Below are 15,821 nucleotides of genomic sequence, written 5' to 3'. Positions count from 1 at the left end.
CAATATTCCTTTGTAAATCAGATACTATGCTATCTACCAGATTCATGAAAGTAATTTAATAGACCACTGTGTGATTCAACTTTTTAAAAACATTTTAGAACAATAACTTCCAACTGTAGAACCAGATGTAAAAATTAAGAGGAGTTAATATTTGCCCTTTCTGAATATAGTTTGTATATTGTATTTCTTTATTTGAATTCCAGCTTTATTTAGCTGAAAGAACTCCATATTAATGTCACAAATGAAGGAATGTGCAGGTAAGGAAAAGTGAACAGATAACCAATCTTTCTGAGGTGGGAAATATCGTAACCCATATTCATTTGTCAATAGATTACATTAGCTACTTATACATTATGGAGTCTTCCAGATATATTTATATATTAATCCTGCACATTCCACACTTTTCTATTTGACTGGCAGAATCACAGCAAAAATCAAGCAGAAACTTTACTTAATCATATATAGACAAAGGTGTTGCCATTTTGCTGAAAACCAGTTTGGTGCAGCTGTTCTATAAGCCAGGAAATGGTCAGAACTAGACATCCTCAGGGGTAAAGCCAGCTGGCCAGTCACTCTCAATCAGCCCAACCTATTTCACAGAGTTATTGTGGGAAGAATAGGATGCAGGAGCATTATATATGTTTAGGTATGTTTGCTACCTTGAATTATTTATTTTAAAAAGTAGAATGAAACAGTAATTATTGTGGTTCATCACACAGTCAGCTTGGTGTTTAAACTGGGTTGGCATTTTAATCCATCAAGGTATTGCACAGGATGTAAGCTGCCTTCTGCAATTGCCTGGTAGCAATTTCAATGGTGTTCAAATGGTGCTCCAGATGTTCTGGGATTGCACCCAAGGAGCCTATTACTATTGGTACTATTTTTGCTTTCTTTTGCCACATTCTACTTCTATTTGCAGGTCTTTGTATTTTGGGATTTTCTCCAGTTTATTCTATCATCTCCAGATACTGCAATGACTGCTATCCTGTGTTTTTCTCTTTCTTATTGACAATTGTAAAGCTGGGGTGCAATGTGACAGAGGCTTGTCTGTTTGAATTCTAAAGTCCCAGAGCAATTTAGCTTCTTCATTTTCTGTGAATTTCTCTCTTTTATGGTCCCATCAGTTTTGATTGCAAGCAAATGGTATTTCTTGCAGATCTTCCAATGCACCATTGTTCCTACTTTGTCATGTGATTGTTTGTAGGCAATCTCTGTGATCTTCTTGCACCTAATGGAGCAACTTGCCATGGCCAACTCTCTGCAGCACAACTCACCGCGGCCAACTCACTGCAGGACAATTTGCCACAGGAAAACTCAATGATGTAGGACAGCCATAACCTGATTTATTCAGTATTGTTGACAGAAGAATTAATGCAATAACAAACAGGAATAGTGATAGTCTCCTTGAAAAATTCTTCTCTTAATATTAATCTCTCCCAGTCTGTCCCCATTGTCCAGCAACTGTGTCTTCCATAGTGCTGTTGATCTTTTCCAATGCTTCTGATGTTTCTACTGACTTTGTTACTCTAGGCACTTGATTATCCAATCATGTGGTAGGAAATTGAGTGTCTTCTTGTTCAAGTCAATCTTCCTTCTCTTGCAGTTTTCCAAAGGCATTGTGTCAATTAGGAATTGGTATTTTGTTCTTCTCCTTTTAGAACTTTCCTTTCAACTCAGGTGGAGTTTGTTTTCAACTAGATGCTGTTGGACTGCATCAGCTACAACCAGTTAGCTATCTAAAAGCTGTTGGTAATCAGGTAATTGACTTGTAGTTGCCTGGTGCTACCCCTTTGCTGAATCTTTCCTTATCAGGTAGATTTTACTAGATGTTAGCTACTCTTTAATTTCACCTCCTTGCAGTATGACGAATGAGTAACGAATGAGTGTAGACCAGTCAGATGTTTCAACCAAAAACCTGCAGTTCATCTTCACATAGTGCTGACCAATTCTTGATCTTCCTTGCTCTTTTCCCTACAATTTCTGCTGTTATTACAAGTTCTTTCATCTCATCTTTTTTATTCTTATCCCCCTCCTTTAACCAAGCTGAATCTCTGTTGTATTTCTTTGAGTTATCACATATCTGCACCCAAAACTGCACTGTTTCTTCTTTGTCAGGTATTAATTATTATTGCAGTTTCTCCATGGGTGGATTGGTAGAAATATTCCTGATTTGATTTAAATTGGAGATTTTATGTATAGTGTGCAATTCAAAATTCATATAAAATGATTTTTTAAATTGTTACTTGCTGCTTTATTATTTCCAGTGCTTCCTTAATCTTCCTTGTTTCTTGATTATACTTCTTGATACTTCTATAGTCTTCTTGTTTCTCAGTTTCTTTTCTTTAAACTGTTTTAACTTATTTGCATCTGATTTTAGCATGTTGATTTTATTTTTCCAGTCTAATCTTCCATTTTGGTGGTACAGTGTTACTTTCTTTTTCATTGATTCTGCATCACAGGTATTCAATTATAACGGCAGCCATACTGTACAGTATTCAGTTTATTTCTTGAAGTGAGCTAAGAGCCTTGGTGGTGTAGTAGTTAGAGTGCAGTATTGCAGGCTACTTCTGCTGCAGCCAGCTGCCTGCAATTTGACAGATTGAATCTCACCAGGCTCAAGGTTGACTCAGCCTTCCATTTTCCCAAGGTGGGTAAAATGAGGACCCAAATTGTTGGGGGCAATATGCTGACCCTGTAAACTGCTTAGAGAGGGCTGTAAAGCACTATAAAGCAGTATATAAGTCTAAGTGCTATTGCTAATATCTATATTTAATATTACAGTATTGGCATCTCTTAACACTTGTGCTCGCTGTTTCTTTGGAACAATCTTCGATGAAGGCAATCTTATTTTATTGTTTTATGCTGTTCTTTTCTTTGTTTCAATTCTTCATTTTCAGTTAGAAGGCTTTTATTCTTTCTGAAGCGAAGAGAGTGACTTTTGGGAATGAAAATGATTCAATAGATATGTTGGCTTCCTCTACTGCTGGTTTCCTCTGGTTTGCCTTTATAGTCTGAGCTACTTTTGGCAAGGATTTGATTTCTTTATCTTGGGTACAGCTTTGCAATTCTTCCAATTCTGCTCCTATGAATACTTCGTATTATAAATCACTGTTGATCTGCTATCCCCTCATCTGTTACTTTCTGATTCTGGGTGTTGTTCTTTCCAGAACATTCTTTTCTGATATCCTTTTCTTGTTGGACCTGATTTGTAACAACATTTCTTTGTTTTCAATCTTTGTATATTTGTGACTAATAAACAACTTTTCTTCCAGTAGTCCTGCTTCTGCTGGCCTTGGTTGCACAGCCAACAGTCCTGAGTCCTGCAGCCCATTTGTCACCAGTTGTCCAGGAACGCCAACACCTAGCATGCTCCTTGTTGACCTAGGTGATTACCAATCTGGTATTGGGTTACTATAAATTACTGTACACCTCACCATATTATTTACTGGAGAAACATTCTTTGTCTCAGTCTTCTGATGAGATCTGCAAATATAAGTAGAATGACTGTTGAAAAGGTCAGGGGAAAATGTGCTACCATAACTAACTGTTCCTTGAGGGAAGAAATCTTGCAGTTGTTGCAAAACAGACGAGCTAGACATTTTGGAATATTTAAACACCCATATTCTTGTGGCATAATTTTTTTAGAGCAAAAATACAGGCCCATAATTCTAAGAGATTTAATTCTCACACAATCAGTGAAAAATTATATAATAGCAAATATATGATGACAGCAAAACATGATTATGTGACAATGACAAAAACAAAGACTGCAAAGAGGCAAGCTAATCTGCTCAAAAGAGAGAAGATGTATTCCTAGATACAGAGGGAAGGAAAATGAAATGTAAGAGTGTTAGGTTATATTGGACTTCATATGGAACACAGCATTTGCTGAAATACTTTTGCTATGACTTCCTACTTTCTTTAATATACATTTCAATACAATATCCAACAAAATGGATTCATATGACACTTTATCCAAAAAAAAAAAAAGAGGCCGGACCACTGAACTCACTATACCACAAACCAACACAAACTATGAAAAAGATAAAACTACTATACATTAAAAACATCTTAGAAACAATAGACTGCCATTTGACATAATTGTAGCACACAAACCAACTAAAGCTCTCCAAAACATCTTAAGTAACTCAAGTAGCCCCAAAATAAAAACAGGAATCATCTACAAGAATTTAAGTATTGTAACAGCCACTATGTAGACACATAGGCAGAAGACTAGCAGAGTGCATCCATGAACACCAACTAGCTATCAGAATATGTAATGAAAACTCTTTAATTTCATAACATATGGACAAATGTAATCTGAGAAAGCTTCCTAGATTAAGCTAAATCCAAAAATGGTAGGGAATTCCTAGAAGCTTGGCACTCAGGCAAAACAGCCATCAACAGGCACCTAGAGATAAACAACTTACACACCATTCCAAGAAGACAATAAAAAAACTAAAAAGGGAACCAAAAGACCAGAACACCTCTTTGAAAGTAATGAACACTCAAATAAGCCTGAAGTAACACCAGTAAACAACAGCTTAATCAAAGAATTACTAAAGAGTAAACCATGCCCCCACCAACACTGACAAGGGAAGCAACAGTATATATAAACACATCAAATCCCACTCACTTCTAGCACTGAAGATGTTATCTAGTCTGGTAATAAAATATTTCCAGGCAAATAACCAAGGTCAGAGAACAACAAAAACTATACAGTTCAACCCTGAGCTACATACGTTCTCTTCTATTAGTATATCTTTATTACTTGTCATTCTTTCAATTTTTGCTAAAGGTTTATTCTTGAATATGATAATTCCTTCTTGTCACCGTATCCAAATCTTATTTATTATTTAAATTTATTATAGCTACCCAACACTTATGAATTCTGGGTGGTGGTACAAAACTAAACCAAGTAAACAATCACACTCCAAATCCATGAGAACAATTGAAACCTAAAACCACAAAGCCATCCCAGACTAAAATGATCTAAAAATAATACAAAGCAAAGCAAAACACTACTACTTCAAACAATATTAACTCCAGGCGTGGGTCCAAACTCAGGCTTTCCAGAATCACAGGAGACAAGACGCTACCCCTTTCATTCAATTACTATAGATTGTAAATCCCTTTGGAATCTAACCTAGTAAAAATGTGTGCTTTCTATAGTTGTTATAATAGTTCATACAGGAGGAGGACAATGTAATAATTGCTGTCAAGCCCTTACAGAAGGATACATAGAGTTTAATATGGAGTTTAAAAACATGACTTGAGGGATAGTTATAAAGACTTGGAAATGGAGTTCCCATTGATTAGATAAGCCATTAATGATCTCGCCATCAATTAATTGTTTAGTGTTCCTCCTGTTTCTCTCTAAACTGATCACAATTCTTACAGAGTTCAGAAACCTGTAATAAGGAACAACCCTTCTTTTTAACAACAGTAACAACAAAATGAATGTTGGCTAAAAATGCAAACAAATGAAGCTTTTTTAACAGTTGTCTTTAGCTGGTTCTTTCAGTTTTAATATGGGTTAGCAATATTTTGCAGGAATCTGAGGCCCAAGAATAAGGTCACAAAATTGATGGGGAGGTACAATCTATGCTTCCAATTCTCACACACATGACCAAAGCCAAAATATTTAGGATAAAATATAGGGAAATTCCTTCTATACTGTGATGTGCTGAGCAAAGGCAAGGGGCATGAAGTCATGGAGGTAACGAACTTTGTATGCATGCGAGCTGAATAGAATGCTTTTCCAGTTTCAAATGGATTATGAGCTTGATGATAACCTATTCCTGCAACTATCAGAAATTGTAATAAGAAAATCAAATAAAGTTGAGTGACTCTTGATAATAGACGATGAGTAAGAGAAGGTCCCTCAGATTTCAGCTGAACCACAAAAATTGGAATCAATAATGTCCATTCTCACTAGGCTGAATGTGCAAGATATGCACATTAGATGTGACTGAAGATTTTATGAAGTTGCCCATGGCATCAGAATAAAATAAGTTCTGGCACTTTACAGTTGAACAGTCTAGGCCTTAAAGGTTACATAAATGATTAAATGTCAATGAGTAGTCTCACATAGCTGACCTTTACTTTATTTTCAGATGTTATCACATCAGATATATGGATTGATTTGTTTCTGAAAAAGCCAGATTTGGTTGTTTGTTTATTGTAAAATGTACAATATTTTATTGACATTTCAGAAGGAGGTGGTTTCTTGGAAGGGCACTCTTCTGAAATGTAACTAGGTTCTTCAAATGATATACATAGATCTTGTGTGTATTGACCTAGCTCTTCTCAGTCTCCTAGCTGTGGGAGTTCAATATTGAAAATCACTGATGAAAGAGAGGAGGTAGTAATAGAACCAAAGAAAATAATGTAGGGAACACAAAGAATATTTCTCTTGACAATATAGTGCTGTAATTCCTCAAGTATTTTATTGATCCCCAAGTAGAATTGTATTAATGCATACAAAATCTTTGCTGTAATGGATGCATTTGTCCTGTTCTTTTCCTGGCAGATCCTTTCAAACTGGGATTTAAGCCTTATTAATTCCAGTCCACATCTGAGTTAACAATTGAAAATCAACAGTATATTATCTCACTGAGCATTTATCTTGTCTTAGGTTATAGCTTTTGTGACTGGCAGTCACCTGTTTGAAAGATTCATCAAAAATAGCCCTGAACAGTGTCACAAAACTGACATGTTCACATCTGGGCTGTAAATTAGTTGCCTCACTCTCTATCAGAAAGCTAATTATAAATCCCACATTAAATCAGTCCAAGAGGCCTTAGAAAGATATACAACTCATTGAGAAAGGAAAATACTAAATTTTCCCTGATTTCATCATACATCAACCAAAAAAGCAACTGCTCAGCCATTGAGAACTGATGCAGCTCCCACTAAGGCTGCTGGATCCTGGATTGCATGTAAGTTGTCACTGGGAATGAATTCCATCCACCATACTTGTAGCACTGGTTTATCCCTCATTAACTAATCATTCTCATTTGTCACACAATTATGACACTAAAAAGGTGCTAACAATTTGTTCCACATACAGTTCAAGAGAGTTACAAGTATAAGCATGATTTATTTCTGGAGTAATTTGGTGCTTTTTCTCATTCTTCATGGATGAGATGAGTAGCTGATCCTACAGGCAGAGCTTCATTCAAGCCACGACTAACAGTGGAAGATTAAGAATAAAGCTGAGATGGATATGTTGTTTTTACTATAGATACAAAAAGACCTAATAATAAACATCATGAACCACAGAATCCAAACCACATACCACAGAATCCAGCCTCTATTTTTTGCTTCTTTCTGCCATCCTCATGTGGTGACAGACTTCTTGCTATTTGTTTCTCAGCCTTAGATAACAATGGAACCTGCATTGTCTTTTGATAAAAACCCTGCCTTGTTTGCAAGCTACCCACTTTAAAAGCTCATAGATAAATCATAGATAGATCTAAAAGCTTAGATAAAAGCTAATAATAAATCACAGATAGATCTAAAAGCTTACATAAATTCACACATAGTTCTTACACCAAATATTATGTAAGAACGTGTTATGTTACTAGCCATCTCACATGAAGTGATTCTATATACCCACAATGCTATCCCTCAAATAGCACACTGCTGCAGCAATCTATAGAAAAATGTATAAGTAAGCGCTGCTGCTTGCTGCAAAACTAGCTTACATAATTTCAAGTACACATGGCACCACACAGTTTAAGAATGCTAATGAGGAATAAACCATAATTTAAATAATTACAGATGTTGGAAATGTATAATCATACTCTATATTACAAAATAGCTGTACATTAAACATGAATAACTATGACTAAAGAGCTCTTTTTTTTTAGCCTGGGGCATTTAAAACTGCCTGTCAAAAGAAGCAATTACAAAATAAACTAATTCCACATGTAAAATCAGAAAAATTTTGAAGATTTAAGATTTAATGTTCAACATATAATCTTCATAAAACATGTTGTGTAGAGTGGATTATCTCAGCTATAACAAATATGCAGTCCAGGTCATTTATGATTTATATTATTATGGTACTTGTGATTCTTGAATGCTATCTGAAAAAGCCAATATTATAACAGATGGATGAAGTTACCAATGGATGTCAAAATGACTTAAGTTTATATTTTGCAAGGATCAGCTGATCAAAGCATTTATATTGCTATTGTAAAAATGCTACTGTCCCTTCAGGGAGAATAGTGATACCTTTCACCACAATCCTAGACCGAGTACTTCAGTCATCTTAGCTAGATTAAATTTATATTTATTAGGGCTGGACAACTTTTGTTTCCACTCAAAAGAGGTGCTGCTGAGAGCTTAGGAGTGTGAATAAAACACCTGCCTGTGACTCATTAAAGCAACATTTTCAGCTGCACCTGAACAATCCTGAAAGCCAAAACAGGTACTTTAATTTCTCACAGATACAGCATTCACTCTAGCATATTTTTTTTCAAAGAATCTCTTCCTAAATGAATCCAAAGCATCACACAGCCCTAATATTTATTCTCTCTCCATTAAATTTAGCCTACAACTTTTCAAAGAATCTAATGGACATTCAGCTGTTTGAGGTGGTTTTTCATTTTCACGGTCTTCACCTTGTATAGCTAGATAGACTATGTTTTCTAAATAGTGATGGTAGAGAATTGTTCTTAATGACAAAGCCAACATGACTTTAGAAGCATTACCTCTGTCAAAAATTGGTGACAAATAAGAAAGCAATTAATACAATATCTTTATGTCTTAATGTTTTAGTTTAATGATTACAGTATAAAACCTATTTTCTCTGTGCTAAATCACACAAGATCAATACACACGCCTAACTATTTTTGCTCCTTGCTTATATTTCAGCTAACAAAAATCTTGTCTATTAATCTTCTTACCTGAGGTAGAGCAGAGTTTAACTGTCTCTGCAATTGGTCTCGTTCATGGAAAGTCTCTTGCAGCCGGCCCTGAGTCACAGATAGTGTCTCACGTGTTTCCCGAAGAGTCTCTAGTAGTTTATCCCTCTCATCAAGCATGTTCACCATCAGCTGTTCAAAGTTGGCATCAGAATCAGAGCCTGGCTGTGGCCCTAAGGGGTCACCCTCACTAATGGTAGGCATTACCTCACACATCATGGCAATACTTTGCAAATTGCCTGTGCTAGAGGAAGAACTTGAATTGCCAAGGAAATCTCCCTAGAATGCCTCTTAAGGCAGTAGAAACAGCAAGTTAAGGTCACATGGTTACTGTAGGCCACTGCAGATTGTGGCAACTGTCAAATGCAGATGACAAAGTCCATAAAATCTCCATTTCCTTTTGCAAATAACTGAAACTAACATTACATATCTAGAAAAATCAGAAAAAGTCATCACATCTTTATGCTCAATGTATATATAAAGTAAATAAGATCAGCAAGGCCCCTAGATTGAACTGACAATGTAATATTGTGAGAGTCATTCCCATAATCTTTGATAGATATTCCTTTGATCTCTCCAATGACGACCATCAATCAGGGCATAGAGTTCTTTGTTGTTAAAAATGTTCATTGTTTCCATTCAGCACCAAAATCCTTGCTGGTTTAAGATCTAGAAAGAATTAGAAAGCCTACAAAACATTTTACTTGTCTTGATATGATCAATAAAAATCAACTTAGATAGATCAAGCAATAGTTTATGAAATCCAAAAGGAAAGTAGACTGATCATTCCTGAAGCAAGCTTAAACTTTTGACAAAGATTCATCTTGCATTCTTCATTTAGAATCTGTTGGAAAAGAAAATATTTAGAGGTTAGAATGGTCAATGTTGTTTCATTTCTAAATTCAGATCAAAAGCTTTTCATCTCCAGAGAAAATTCAGAAGGGGAACAATTTATGGAGAATTCTACATCACAGATTAATACAGTTTACCATTTGTTCCCTATAGCCATTCTTAATTTAACAAACAGGTTTTTAAATGTAGGTGCCATGGAGCATTTGTTCTAATTTCAGAGCTTTAATATTTATTGAGCATTGTATCTTTTTTAGACCACTTTACTATAATGTATCTTGAAATTAAGTATATTTTGCCTAGATCCTTTTAACCTAAATTCTATTGCAGAATATTTGCTTATTTTTAACAGAAAGTTAGACAACCCATGACTCCTTGGATCATGGTTTCAGAGGTATCTCCTTACCAGATTCCTCAATGCCTTCAACAATGACAGAGTTTCCACTGTCCTGTCTTCCCCCAACTATCAGCAATACATTCTGAGATGTACCTGTTTGAAAATAGCCCAGTCAAACATCAGCACAAGAAATATTTTATGACATTTTATATTATCATAAACTGTTTTATGATTGTTTTATGTCATAAAATGATTTTTAAAATGTGCCAAATTTCAAGAGCCATTTGAAGTACCTTGGTTCAAAAGATTTTGCCCTATGGTGTGTGGGAAGCCCCCCACCCCAGGAGAAAGAAATATTTTGTGGAATATTAAGAGACAAAATATTATATTTTCCCAAAGGAGAAAAATCTTAACAAAGGCAGAAAGCAACCCCCAACAGTCTCCAGCAGATCCCTGAAGTCTTTAGAGATGGAGATTTCTGCCCATTAAGAAATCCAAGCCAATCTATTCATAAACAATACACCTTCAGCTCCAGGTAATGGGGTTAAGAAGGACAGGACATGACCTTTAGGACATATTAGGATTAACCCACCGCCACTGAAATAGCAAGAGACACAAAAGCCCCTTCATTGCACAATCCCAAGAACAGTTCAACCTTTAAAGTCACAGAAACCTATAAAGATCCATCCACTCATTCGACCTATTTGTCAGCTGTCCCAGAACTGCATGCTGTTGGTGGTTTTGCTTATCAATAAATAGTCCTTCTTTCCAATCAGCCTCCATTTTATTTCCAGCGGCTTTCTTCCAGCTTGCACCCGGACTGGATTTTTTTTCCCTACAGGTGTACAGTTTCACCCAATTAAAAGTTGCAGGAATTAGAGTTGTAATACTGTATAAATTTTTCATATTCTTGTATTGCCTCTTTCTTTAGGGTAAGAATATGGTTGTTTCTGCTGCTACCATCCAACTTCACTGAAGTATATCACTTCCAATGTGTGAAAAAGAGGAATCCCAACTGGTACTATTTTTCTTGCGGGAATAAGTGAAAAAAGAGAGTAAAAATGGGAGTAGAATACTTAAAAGAGTCTTGACACCAACTACTATTTGAAATCCCTAATAGTCCTAAAACTGCCATTTTACAAGCTGATTGTAACTCAAAGTTTTGCTTTGTTCAGATTTTTAAGAGTTTAAATGGAAGTGAGAAATATCTGCAAGGCAAATCCTCCCACCTATCTTTTCTCCAAACCTAAAATTGGTATAAAATGGCTGCTGAGGAAAAGTTCTTTTAAGAGTGCACTTTGTCCTTCCCAGAGGTGTCTTGTTCCCATCACCGCCTTCAAAACATTGAAAATACACCCACACACAAACACAAGGAGAAAAAAATCAGCCTCATTCCTTTCAGTGGCATAATAAACACATTGGCAACTTCTGCAAATTTATAAATTCAGAATAGCAACTTCTGCCCCTGAACATTACCCAGGCCTATATATAAAAACAAATAAATATATGGCAGGTTGGTGATTGATTTGCGGGTGAAATTCATCTTGAAATCTTGAACCTGGACTGGAGTGTCATCAAACAGAGAGCTAGTTTAAAATATGACATTCCAAACCTGACAATGTTTTTCAAAAAACGTATTATGTATTTACTAAAAAATGACATATAAATTTGAATAGCGAACAAGCATTCTCAAGATAATTTACACATGGTAGCAGTATTCTTTTGTATTCCAGTCAAAATTCAGATGGCAATAATAATAATATATTTTGAATTGAACCAAATAATGCACTGAAGCCAGAATTCACAAAACTGTTATCCATAGGCTAATGTTCTCCATCTGTATGGAAGTATATCTGTATGTATATGCATGGACTAAGTAGATTTTAGCCTTTCCATATTATGACAACCTTCAACTGAAGAAGTCCACTAAGATATATTATCTATTTAAAAAATGCCAGGAAAAGCTATCCATAAGTCTCATGAAAAATACACTCGAGGGGAAAATTTATCATACTGTAAGATTAATGGAAGCTGAAGTAGTTCTACCTTTAATACAGCTCAATGTATTGCCAAGTATTTCTAAGAAAAGACTCTTGAGTACCACTCTTCCAAAACAAAAAATACCAGATGCCACCAGCAAAACATAATATACACTCAAACTATTCTACAATCGGGTAGTTACACCATGGCATTAATATGAGTTGTTTAAAAGCCCAGCAGCTGTACTGAAGGGCCTCCCCCCCCCCCCCCCCCCGGCCCCCCCCCCCCCCCCCCCCCCCCCCCCCCTCTTCTTGTCACGAGGCGCCTGACTGACTCGCCCCCTGCATTGACCTGGCTGCCACCTCTGTTAGTAGGCCTCTCCCCAAGTTCTCTCTTCCAGAGGGGGGGGCGGCGCCCCCCCCCCCCCCACGTGGAGGGGCCTGTCCATTGTCGTGGTCGGTACTAGGTTTCAGCCCCCCCCCCCAACTGCTCGGGCGGTCGTCCCTGTTGACTCGTTCTCTAGTTCAGCCTATCTACAATTAGTTAACATGTAAATATAGTTTTAAAAGCTCAGCTGTACTGAAGGGGCTGCTACTGAATGCTAGAACTGGAAGAATGTCCTGTTCAAATTAAGTTTTTCTGGTCAAGCTCAGATATACATTTTAATATCGAAGCATTATTACCACACATTGCCATAATGAAAATCAGCTTGCTATAATGATAAATGATGATCTTCACAGAGGATGAAAAATACTGGCCACAGAAAGAATCAATAATATCACGCAAAGAAATTAACACAGAGAAACAAAAACAGTATGATCAGCAGCCCAGGAATCATATTTCTTAAAAATAAGACAAATATGAAGAACCAACTGAAAATGTGTATGAATGCACTGAATGCACTGAATTTAATAACTTTCAACATGCTCTTACAACATATAATTCAGCACTTAAGCACATGATTCAAATTTATTCCACTTTTTCCAATTTTTGCGTTAGTTTATTACAGTTGGAAAATAATCAGAATAAACTATTTCTAATCTTGTGTTCAACAGATGGAAACATAAATATCAATAGGAGTTTTCAGTTAATAAGGAGAATATGGGATCAAAACACATGCATTATTAGATTCAAGATGAGTAATGCTATTTTCCTCTGAGTTCATTTTATCTTATTTGTTTGCCATATCCAAAGAGTGGAAATCTAACCATAAGAGGCCAAGAATGCAAATCTCAAGATTTGTCCTGAAATCCTATTCTGAAATATCACCTACAGCTAGCTTGCATTTTTAGGTGCTTATGGATGTCATTTTCCATGGCAGGCTAAAATCTATCTGAATCTTACTTGTACAGGTAGCCCTCAACATACAATGGAAATGGAGCCTGCCCATTACGGACATATGTCACAACAGACATAAAATGGGTGAGTTGTATCACTCATCCAATTTTATGACCTTTTTGTAGTGATTGTTAAGCAAATACATTAGCCGTTAAGTGAACCAATCGTTTGCTACGGGCAGAGTTTTGGCAAAAACCAGAATATTCCATTTTTGGCAAAACCATCATAAAATTCTATCACGATGCTGCAAATGGCCATACATGTGTCTGTGTTGCCAACATGAAAAGTTTGGTCATGTAACTGCAAAGAGGGCCTGACAATGTCCCCTCTCAATTTCAATACCTACAATGGTCGCTGGTTGGCTTGCTGATGCAATTCAAAATGCTGATTATTTCCTATAAATCCTTGTATGGCACAGGGCCTAGTTGCTTGAAACACTGCCTGTCTATATTGCTGCCTTTCTGGTGAGATCACCTAGAGTGGATAATTCCCATTAATTAAGCAGTATCATCTTATAGGACCTATGCCTTCTTGGGATGGCTTCTACACTGTGGAACAATTTTCCCCTAGCAATCAGTATTGCTGACACTCTTTTGATCTTATGTAACCTGCTAAAGACTCAGTTCTGCTAGGCCTTGGATTAAGATGATGGTTAGATCTCATTGGTTTGTTTTATTTGGTCTTTCTGGTTCTGTCTTCCAGTGAGTTACCTTCTTTGTTTTTTTTTTCTTTGTAAGTCTCCAAAAGTCACTGCAGAGTCAAACAATCTATTTTATTCAGTTTTTTTAATGAGAATACTACTTTAACTATTTTATCAGAATTTTAGTCATGTTTATCTTGAAGAAATAGAAGATAGAATTTCCTTCATCTACATCACTGTTTCCCAAAATCTGAGTAGCACATAACTGTAAACTTTGTTCTATATTGTAAACTAAAGTGTAAATTAAACTATTGCCTTATCTTGATGTAATTCAGCGGTGGTATTCAGCAGGTTCTGATCAGTTCTGGAGAACCAGTAGCGGAAATTTTGAGTAGTTCAGAGAACCGGCAAATACCACTTCTGACTGGCCCCACCCCCATCTATTCCCTGCCTCCCAAGTCCCAGCTGATCGGCAGGGTCTTCTTTTATTGCCCTACACAGGAGAATGGAGCTGGAAAGCAGGTTACTGGGGTGGGGAGGGAATGGGGATTTTGCAGTAACCTTCCACCAGGAGTGATGAGGGAATGGGGATTTTGCAGAACCTTCCCCCTGGAGTGGGGTGGGAATGGAGATTTTGCAGTATCCTTCCCCTGCCACACCCACCAAACCACACCCATCAAACCACACCATGCCCACAGAACCAGTAGTAAAAAAAAATGAATCCCACCACTGTTATATAATATTCTTCCTTTCTCTAGATACAGAGATATGGGACAAAATGTTACAATGCAGCCTCTCATTTTATAAGGCAAGAGTCCTCAACCTCGGGTCCACGGACCAGCATCAGGCCATGGCATGCAGAAACCAGGCCTCACAAACAAGCAAACCCTCATCCATGGGATGCAGGGAGCATGCAAAACCATGCCCCCTCCAGTCCATGGAAAAACCTCTCTATGGAACTGGTTGCTGGCGCCCAAAAAGTTGGGGGCTGCTGTTATAAGGAATACCCCAAGTTTCCCGAGATTTTTAGCCTATTGGGAGTAACAAGGGATAAAAACTGTATTTTCTCTCCCTACCTTTCTCACTCCTCAAATGGTTTCCTATGATGTGGGACATGGTTCTAGAATACTCAGCACTGATGGCTCTCTGCAGTTCTAGAATCAGTAGAGTATTTTATGGCTTTGAAGTGGAGGATGAGTGAAAAAGGGAACTGTATTTTCTTCCTTAAAAACGCCTTTATAATTCAGGAAACAAAGGTATTTTTAACTTTATGGCATGTATTATATAACTTTAACTTCCATTTTAGAATGCTTGTTTGAGGATATTGTCTCTCCCATCCCTCCTTACACTATGGCACAATGCTTATTTAAGACTACTAACCTATTACTCTGCTTTATTTTAAATCACTACAAACTATATAAAATAACATCTGCACATTTTATTTATTTATTTATTTATTTAGGTGGGGTTTTTTCGGTGGCTTACAGCATAAAAATTTCAAAACATTAAAATCAACAATCATAGAACACAGCAGATAAAAATAATTAACAAATACAAATCTTTAGCATCAGATGGGAAAGAAAGGAGCCAGACACACTGGGGGTGGTGGTTAAGTTTTAGTTAGTCAACCCGCTCCAGTATGAAGCTCCCCGATTGGGTTCCCAAACCATCTGGCAGAGCCAAATCTTGAGGCTCTTTCAAAATGCCAAGAGGGTATGAGCCAATCTCACCTCAGGGGTAAGTT

The 15,821-nt window shown here is 36.8% G+C and overlaps 1 protein-coding gene across 6 annotated transcripts in view; it reads right to left on the bottom strand.

Moving 5' to 3' along the window:
* PPFIA4 (PPFI scaffold protein A4) overlaps positions 1 to 15,821 on the bottom strand; it is a 110,101-nt gene that overhangs the window by 75,322 nt on the left and 18,958 nt on the right. For all 6 annotated transcript variants that reach the window (XM_087929243.1, XM_087929246.1, XM_087929247.1 and 3 more), the window contains exon 2: positions 8,916 to 9,777. In XM_087929243.1, the coding sequence (XP_087785369.1) occupies positions 8,916 to 9,152 (237 nt within the window). In that variant the 5' untranslated portion in view covers positions 9,153 to 9,777. The remainder of the gene's footprint in view (positions 1 to 8,915; positions 9,778 to 15,821) is intronic.

The sequence above is a fragment of the Pseudonaja textilis genome, chromosome 3 (genome assembly GCF_049901715.1).
Source record: "Pseudonaja textilis isolate UNSWEBS1 chromosome 3, rPseTex1.2, whole genome shotgun sequence".
Classification (NCBI taxonomy): domain Eukaryota; kingdom Metazoa; phylum Chordata; class Lepidosauria; order Squamata; family Elapidae; genus Pseudonaja; species Pseudonaja textilis.
Note: the sequence above shows the minus strand (reverse complement) of the source record. Positions and strands in the feature narration are given on the sequence as shown.